Source organism: Pyrgilauda ruficollis, unplaced genomic scaffold (assembly GCF_017590135.1).
Source record: "Pyrgilauda ruficollis isolate IOZ18807 unplaced genomic scaffold, ASM1759013v1 scaffold12, whole genome shotgun sequence".
NCBI lineage: Eukaryota > Metazoa > Chordata > Aves > Passeriformes > Passeridae > Pyrgilauda > Pyrgilauda ruficollis.
Genome location: NW_024510321.1, coordinates 18502334 through 18511818, shown reverse-complemented (window position 1 = coordinate 18511818; position 9485 = coordinate 18502334). Strand labels below are relative to the sequence as shown.

Below are 9485 nucleotides of genomic sequence, written 5' to 3'. Positions count from 1 at the left end.
TAGTGCAGATAAATCTAAGTTTGTACCCTTATTACATTAGACAAGGTTGCTTGTGACAGTATATGAAATAGCAATGCTAGGGGTAGCCTCTGTTACTCTTTAGTGATTTACAGAAATGTCACCTTGATTTTGCCAAAAGGTTAAAAATAAATAACATAACAAACTGTGCTAAAGAAATTTAATAATCTTGCTGAAATTTACGTTTAGAATGAAATCTGCAAGATTTAACCTGAGAGAAATAGCCTCCCAAAACCAAAGCAAATAATAAATCAATTTTCTGAGAAAAAAAATTCTGTGGACATTACTGCTATGACTGATTTTAAAGCATTTTTATAACTATGTATCTCTGTTTAGTTTATTCTCCAAGCCATTAATCCTCTATATGGATTAAGCTTCTTTGAGATGTTATATATCTATATCTATATGAATGAGAAAAATAGGTTTTAATACACTTTTTTTTTTTTTTTGCATGTAAATATCTGCTTCTTTCTTTGCATATGTGTTACTATTTTTGGTAATGTGCTTCTCTGTGTCCATCTCGTAGGCACGCCTTACCACAAACTGGTACTAGCTTCCATGGAAAAGGTCTGTGTGACAGCATTTTCTTATGTGTCAGATCTCCCACTCTTCCTTTGTTGGAAAAATCCCACTGACTTCAGTGAGACAAGACACCTAAGACAATAAAGGTTGTCTGTATTCCTATGAAATTCTAGTGGAACATCTGCAGTATATTAATCCGTAACTACTTTATTTAAAACAGAACTCAGGTACAGACTAAGTGCTAAAAGACTAATGAAGACTAATTGCTGCAAAGAAACACTTTGCCTTAGTCTGATGGTGTGGATGCCAGGCTTTCTAAATATTTACACAACTAACCATCAAGAATGGGCCTGTAATAATTGTCTGAATATATATTTACATGTATACAAATTAAAAGCCAAATCCCTTTTCCACTAATAGCAGTGAGAGTTTTGCCATTTGCTTTGGTGGAATCAGGGATATGGCCCGATAGAATAATTTGTCAACTGTTATATTTTTCAGGGGAAAATAGTGTTTCTTCTATCTTTTTCTTTTAGAGGACAGCTAAAGGAAAGACAAAATTTAAATAACTCCACTGAATTGCTTTTTTGTTAAAAGTCTAATGTAAACCTACAAAATAGAACATTGAGTTAAGGCTTAAAGCTGATTAGTTTCTAGTTTTAAGTGGAAGGGTAAGAAAAGTACAAGGCAAACAATTTCTTTGCAGAGAGAAAGTGTATTTTGATTACCTCTTCCTTTTATTGTAAAATCATTCCTCACCACACTATGAGTGGACTCCAAGCATCATTGTTAGCAGATAAGTCACAAGAACCAAAGCTGAAGTATGGATAAAGCAGCAAGATCATAACACATCAAAGTATCATATACACTGAAGAAATAACTCAGCGTCCTTAAGTGGGCTTTCCTTCCCTGTAAAAATTGGATCTATGTAGAACTTCATTCACATGAACACTGAACAATGAGGAAGTATTTGCTTTGGCGGAAGTGGATCGCACATCTGTTTAACTTGGTTTATGATTTTTTTAACATAAGGTTTCTCTGTGTTGTACAGATGTGAATCAGGTAGCATTCAACTTTTCCCCCCCACTGCTGAGGTGTTCAGTGGTCACTCTGCTGGGGTGCTCGTTTCATTGACTTTTGCCACGCAATCCATCGCTTAGAAGAGCAGGCTTCATTTCTCGACTGGTTTGGTGGGTCTTTTTACTCATTATCAGTCAGCATAAATAATAAATCCAGAAAATGTGCTGTATTTGTTGTTGTTTCCTCCATGTGCTTTTCCTCCATCTAATTTAATGTAAACTTCATCTCCTGGCTCCAGGTGAAGAACCACGCTGTTACTGGCGTAGTCGTAGTTCTGATCAGCATCCTGAGCAATTGCACTAGCTCGAACCTACATAAAATACAGAATTGCTGGTTAAGAAAACTCAGGCAATTTTTCCTGCCTGGTGTAATTAAAGCATATCCTCAAAGTTTTATTCAGCATGCATGAGTTGCCACTTTAAACAAATGGCAACGTATATTGTAGTTTATTCCTGGCAATTGCTTATTTTCTCCTACTGTACTTCTGAAACTAAAGCAATAATATTCTCCTTTCTCAGTCATCTGATGAATACACAACTGCCTAATCTTCTGTAGATGTCTGGAGCCTTTTTATATGTGTAAGAATAGCTGGAGTTGGGAGAACTGGATCTGATCGTGTGCCAGTTTTATATTGGTGTAACTTTTGTATCAGTGGGACAAGTGATTGACAATTTTGAGGATCCACAGGGAGGTCCACAGGGAGCTCCCAAGATGGACTTTTTCCGGAGGCAGTTCATTGTCATACTAAGCAATAGAATCATGCTGCAAAAAAGCATACAAGAAGTACAACCCCCACATACACATGCACACAAGCAGTCTGGGTTTGGAGAAACTGCTATTACCACATTTCAGTAAGCAAACATTTAATTTCACTGTGTTTTAAGAGATGCACTTTTGAAAAATCACAGGCAAGTCACTATTTGCTGTAAGAGGTTTTTGGAATTTACAAGTCATTGAAGGCTTTTAATTTGCAACTTTCCCTTAAACATACTTTTTTTCCCATTTCTCCCTTGGTATTCCACTACTGATTAAATTTGACATTTCTTGCAAGCTAGAAGTAATCTGTAACTTCAAGATATGAGTTGGTTTCCAGCAGTGAACAGCCTGTGCCATTGTAAGCCTCCCAATCATTTATATATAATTTGACTCTGTTTGGTAAAATATTTAAACATGGTTGTATGTGATTTATTTCAGTGTAACACGTCATCTGCTTGTTGCTTGTCTTTGTTCTAGCGTAGTTACAGAGCAGTAAATGATTTAGTGGCATTGCAAATCTGAACTAAGTAATAATGCATGACTTGGCGTACTATATGTGGGATTTTTTTCTGCTCTGAACTGAAAAAAATAGGCTATAAGTCACAATTTTCCATGGATTCCTTTCAAAGTTTACATGATAAATTTCCAAATTAAATTTTCATGTGATATGATTTCACATTAATATTGAAATGTTAAAAAGGAGGGGGTTCTTTTACCATGCAGGATCTTATGGCATTATGCAGCTTAAAAATCACAGTAGGTGGAAATTCTTTATGCATCCTGTAAGAACAGTGAGAAAGGCTGCAAAGGCTTGCAGAGCTGTGACAGGCTGCAAATTTAAACTGATACATGGCATGATGATAAACCCCGACTATTTCAGGACTTTTTGGTCCTGACTTGCCTGGTATTGTTTACAGAGGTGATCTATTTTGCTAGTTGTTTAAGCAATAATTACTCTAAGTACTGGATGTTTCCTTTGGAATAGTGGCTGGCAGGGCAGAGCTGAAGGCTCTGGGCCATTAACCCAGGAAAGACCTTCCAGAGAAAATAATGGACTGAGGTGGCTGCCGGCAGTGGAAATGGAAAGGGCAAGTGGGGAGGAGTGAAAAGGCTACAGACAAGGTAGAAGAACTTCCACAGAGAGCTAGTATCTTGCATAATGGTGAGAAAAATGGTTTAAAGGACTTTTCAAATTCACGTTTGCTTCCTAATGAAATGCTGCTTTGTGGATTTGTATAAAATGTTGTGGATGGTAAGGGAAAATTTGAATTACATCAGTGACAATCCTAAGGGAGTCAGCATGTGGACACTGGCTGCAACAGCAATGGATATTTCATTTCTAAGATTCTACATAATACCTACTGGCTGGGAAAGAAAAAATATTCTGGGTATTGAAAGTCTAGAAACAAAATGCAGATGTTACTGCCCTGTGTGTAGCAGCAAAGGTCCTGTATTCTTAGTGGGTTTACCTTCTTGCTTGGTTAGCCAGAACAATTTCTTTTTAAAGCCTAGGAGAACAGTCTCAAATAAATTCTTCTCAAATGAATGGAGTGTACTGCTGCAAAAGGGTAAATGGATCTCAAAATTAAAGCATTATGAGACAATACAGTTCACAAGTTCCGTGTAAGTTCTTTCATGAAGCTATGCTCTCAGCTGCACACACATACCTAAGCTGTGCCACCCTGTTCAAGCTTGATAACCATTAAAGCAGACAATGTGGTAACACTGGGGACCTTGAGGTTTCATATATGTATTGCTTAGGAATGCTTTTTTTTTTTTTTCTGTAAGTCATACAGTTTTCAATGTTTTGGGTTTGTTTCATTGTAAGAGAACATTGGATTTATAATGTTGCCTTTGTCACTACATTTAACTACTTACTTTCAAAATTTCTGAGCTTCCTTACAAATATACATAGAGCCTGTCACATCAGCATTTAGTGTTTCAAGTATAAATCCTAATAAATCATTGAGGCATTAAAACTGTAGGTCAATTTTAAACTATTGATATGCAGGTATTTCCCTAAATATCTTGTATAGTATATACAAATGTACACAGAGAACCTCTCTTTAGGTGGGGTTTTTCTTTCTTCTTTAAATAACTCTGAGTTTGTCTCATGTCTGGCACTGGAAGTACCTATATTTGGAAATGGTTAGACCTCAGGTTCAATTGAATATTTGTAATTGGATGCTTCTTTAAAACTACTGCTACATATTTATTTTTCAGGATTCAGGAAAATAAGCACTCTACAACATTATAAATATGGGTAAAAATAGATCAATTCTTTAATTGTAAGTAAAATTGTATTTCTGCAGTGAAGAATATTGCTTTTGTAGGAAGATATCAAAGTGAATATACTAGGATGTACTTAGTTTTACTAGTCCTGGTTTATCTGCTGAGACAGTATTTATGGTAGATATTTTCTAATTTAATTAATTGTCGCTGATGTCCTCATTATTCCGTTTTCACAGTCCTTCTGAGGAGCCATAAAGAAAAGGTTAAGTGGCATATCAGATTAATTTACTGGCCGCCGCCGCTCCCGTGTGCGCTGAGCACAAAGGGCGGCCGGCCGCCCGTGCTCGGCTGGGGAGGAGACGCGCAAACGAACGCGGCTGTGCGCGGCCGCCCGGCCCGGCGGGGACGCGGGGGCCGGTGTCCAGTCCTAGGGACACGGCGGGGAGCCCAGCCATCCCCCAGCCTACCCCGCCGGAGGGCGAACAGCCCGGGGAGAGCGGCAGCGCTGGCTCCGTGGTCCCCGAGCGGCCAGCCCGCCTGCAGCCCCTGCCCGCCGGGACGGCTCGGGCGCTGCGGGACCTGTTGAGCCGCCGGTGCGCGGAGGGTCCCCGGCCCTCCTGCCGCACGGGAGCACCGCGGAGCTCCGGGGACACGGGAACGGTTGGGCAGCTCGCACAGTCCCTGGGCATCCAGAGCCTTGAGGGATGGCGGTGCCTCTAAGGGATGGCGTTTGCAGGCTGTGCCACAGGAATTTTTTGCCAGCCTAACCGTGTCTGTTAACTACGCACGGAAGAGGCGCAAAATTGCGAAGGAGGGGTTACAAGGGGGCAATGTAACAGGCAGTGGCTACGTTTATCCTAATTAAAAGGGATGATTCCTCTGTATTTCAGACGGCAGCATCGCAAGGCCTTTAATTATTTCCGATGCCTTTATCCTGCCCAGGGGATGCCGACAGACTCGGGTCCTGCCCGGGCTCTCCGGATGCCCGGTGTGCCTCCTGGCACGGTCCGTCAGTCTGCACCGGCTCAGGTCTGCGGGCGCCGAGCTCGCTCTATTACCAGCTCTCCTGACAGGGAGAGAAGGCTCGCACCCCTCCGGGGGCTGAGCGTGCAAAGCCCGGCGCTCCGCTGCGTGGGAGCCCCGTCCCGTGCCGGGGCTGCGTTCCTCCCACCCACCTCACCCTTTCCCCACACAGCACCACCCTCTCCTGAGCTCACCGGCCCTGGCTCCCCTTTCTTGCCGGGGACTTTCCCCTCTCCGAGGGAGCGCCGGGCTCTTCTCGTCCCTACGGGGCAGCGCTGTGTGTATGCCCGCCCCCCGCTCCCGTCCCGGCAGAGCTGCGAGCAGCGCTCCGCGGCCGGGGCGGTGGCCGGGGCGGGCCGGAGGCTGCTCTGCTCGGACAGCAGGCTGGGAGCGGCACCTGCGGCGCGGCTCTCAGAGAGGAGAGCGCGTCGAGTCCGCATTCACCCAGCAGCCCGGGCGGCCTCGGCTCTGCGCGCACCCGGCCCCTCGGCAGCCTTCGGGCACCCGCGGCGGAGCGGGGCGGCCCTCCCGGCAGGTTCCCCGCCATCGCCCGCCTCCCGCCGCCCGGGCTCGGGCTCCGCTCCCCTGGCACGCACCCGCGCCGCCTCCAGCGGCCGCCCGGCTCCCCCTCCCCGCCCGCTTCCCGCCCTTCCCGCGCCGCTCCGCCCGCTGCCCGCACAGCGTCCGCTCCCTCGGGGAACCCCCTTCGCCCGGGGCCCCCTGCCCTCCTGTCCCCGGCTGGCCCCGGCGCGGCGCCCACCTGGTTGTTCTTGCAGAGGTCGGCCCACATGCTGGTGCCGTCGCCGCCCCGCATGAGCACATGGTAGGTGAAGAAGTAGATGCCGGGGATGGAGCAGGTGAACTTGCCGGTGGTGGGATCGTAGTGGTTGCCGAGGTTGGTGACCACGTCGTCGAACTTGAGCACCTCGTAGCCCTCGTGTTGCCGCTTGAGGCCGGCGTAGAAGGCGATTTTGGGCACGGTGCTGTAGGTGGCGGCGCTGATGGCCCCCGCCGCGTTCAGCCCCGGCGCCCCGGGGGGGCCCGGCAGGCCCTGCCGCCCCGGCTCGCCCTTCTCACCCGGCGGCCCCACCGGGCCGGGCGGCCCCGGCTCTCCCGGCGGGCCGCGCGGTCCCGCTTTGCCCGGCCGGCCGGCCTCCCCCTTGGGCCCCTGGATGAAGGTGGGCAGGGACTGCATGAGCCCGCGGTCGGGCGTGGCCGCCGTGCTGGGCGCCTTGGTGCCGCCGTAGGGGTCGCAGACCATGCGGCAGGTGCCGAGCATCTCGTAGTGCGCCGAGGTGCCGGCTGAGCTGACCAGCACCGGGATGAGGATGACCAGCAGCAGCACCATCACCACCCCCAGCGCGCCGGCCGCTATCAGCCGCCGCCTGCTGCCCACCAGCCGGCTCAGCGCAGGGCGATCCTCTTGTCTGCTTTTGGACAAAATCTTGATGGTTGGCGGGGTTCCTCCTCAGAGCCGAAAAAACGCCGAGCCCGCGCGAGCTCGGCTCCCCTGGGGCTCGGCCGCCCTCCCGAGGGCCGCCGGTGTTGCGGGGGATCCCGCGGGTCGCGGCGCTCCGCTGCGGCCGCTGCAGCCGCGGGGCGGGCGAGGGAGCGGAGCGGAGCGGGAGAGGAAGAGCTGCCGCCGCGCCCCGGCCGCCCGCACTTTTATGCTCCCGCTGGCGATCGACTTTTTTTTTTTTTTTTGCAGGCTGTGCCACTCCGAGTCAACTTTCCCTGGAACTTGCCTTTCCTCTCGCGATCGCCCCGCTCGCCTCCTCGCTCTCTCTCTCCCTCCCTCTCTCTCTCTTTTCGCAGAGACGACAGTCCTCAGCGGGGACGCGCCTCCCGGCCGCCCCGGTGCCCGCCGCCCAGTGCCCGCGCCGCCGCGCCGAAGCCGAAGCTGGAGCCGGAGCCGGAGCCGGAGCCGGAGCCGAAGGGAGAGCGGGATCCTGCCCGAGTGCCACCTGCCAGGAGAGGAGGAGGCTGACGAGCGCGCTGGAGCAATTTATAGGCACCCAAAAGCGCAGGGGAAAGGGGAGCTGCTTTGGCATCTCATTCCAGCATCTGCTCTGCTCTTCCCACTCACAGAGAGTTTGGCATTACTCTGGCAGTGTGGGAAATATATATTTTTTTTTCTTTTCTCCCTCCCCCACCTCTCCCGCAAACGGATGAACAGCGAAATCGTGAGCCTCACTCACTAGCTGCATCTTGTGATGACAGCTCTTTCTGAAGCAGACCGAAAGGAAGAGACGTGCTTAGCAGCCTCTGGGTACCCTTCAGGTCACCGATCGAGAATTAAAAGGTCAATCCACCTCCTGCTTAACGCTTCCCTGAGGCCACTTTGCCATGTTAGCGCTTTCCGGGAAATACCGCTTTAAACGCAGGGATGCTTTACCAATTGTCCAAGTAAAAGTTATTTGAAAATATACCTCCCACAATAATAAAGAGATTAACGGCAATTTCGGATCTCCCTCTTCCTCCTCGTCCCAATTGCAACCATAAAGGCAGAAAAGGAAATAGTTTTTCCTCTGAATTAAAATTGACGTGCTCATCACCGGCTACAGTTTCCCGGTGTTAAAGCCAGCCGCTGCTCTGCTTGCAAACTGACACTGAGGGAAAGTGTTCTCTTTTGTTCAGAAGCCAAAGAAAAGTCCGGGGTATATGCAAATTGCCAGATGCTTAAAACCTGATATAAAGATCTCTTTGGCTTAACTCAAGGGCACCAAAGCATTTTGTTTAATCTTGGAGGCTGGTTTTGTTTTTTTTTTTTTTTTTTTTTTTTTTTTTTTTTTTTTTTTTTTTTTTTTTTTTTTTTTTTTTTTGTGGTTGTTTTTTGTTTTTGCTGGGTTTTTGGTTTGTTGTGGTTTTTTTTGGGTTTTTTTGTTTGTTTGTTTTTGTTTGTTTTGTTTTTTGTTTTGGTTTGGTTTTTGGGTTTTTTTGTGCATGAAAGGCTTCTCCTCCCCCAGGGTCTGGTGGGCACCTTTGTGACTGAGTGGGAAGGTGAATGTGCAGTATTAGTGGCAATGTTGCAGAGAAAATATTAAAGAACTTGTCCTGCTTACAGATATACAAGGTACACAAAGAGCTGTTTAAATAAACAAACAGAATTGATTCCTAAATCATACTTCTGTATTCAGGAGCAAAGGACGTCAATCAAAGCTGGGTGACATTTGCCTGTCAATACAGGGATGATGGCTGGAAAGAGTGTGACTTATTACAGCAAGGCAAGAATCAGAAATGAGCAACAACGGCAAATAGGACAACAACCAAATAATGGCATCTCCAGTGATGATCAGAGGGCTGTGATCTTGTCTTGGATTTTATTAGCACGAATCTGCTCTCCCCTCACTGTTCTCTTTTATTTCTTTTCTATTCCGCAACACAATAAGGTCAAACAAGCAGGCAGTGGGAAACAAAGATTCATTGATTCTTCCTTTTAAGCAGAAATGTCAGCAGCTCCTTTTGCTCTTTCCTGAGAGACTCAAAGGCATCGAGTGTGTCCATGCCGTGCAGAGATGGGCCAGTCCAGCTCCTTATCTCCCAAGAAAACTGTCGACAAAGCTTCCATTCACGCACTTGTAAATATTCCTCCCTCCCTTTTTTAAAAAGTTTTTTTTTTTACTTTTCTCTAATGCTCTGTATTAAAAAAAAATCCTTATCTGGCACTGACACAAGCTAGCCAGTTCCCTTAGCTAAGGGCTTCCCCTCAAGACCCAGGAAGACAGTCACAGACACTTGCAGGATTATGCTCATATCTCATTGCTCTCTTCACCCCATGGGAAAGGGCTTTCAGTGCTGTTTTTTCTTCTGGGCAGGAAAAACTGAAAAGATGTGCCAGAAGTGACTGCCCTGTC

At 47.4% G+C, this 9485-nt stretch overlaps 1 protein-coding gene across 1 annotated transcript; it reads right to left on the bottom strand.

Moving 5' to 3' along the window:
- Positions 1–1670: 1670 nt before the first annotated feature.
- Positions 1671–7009, bottom strand: C1QL3 (complement C1q like 3). Its single transcript, XM_041489181.1, has 2 exons — positions 6392–7009; positions 1671–1930 (listed from the first exon to the last, which is right to left on the bottom strand). The coding sequence occupies exons 1-2, from the start codon at positions 6977–6979 to the stop codon at positions 1751–1753; spliced, it is 768 nt and encodes a 255-aa protein (XP_041345115.1). The 5' UTR covers positions 6980–7009; the 3' UTR covers positions 1671–1750.
- Between the last annotated feature and the right edge of the window lie 2476 nt (positions 7010–9485).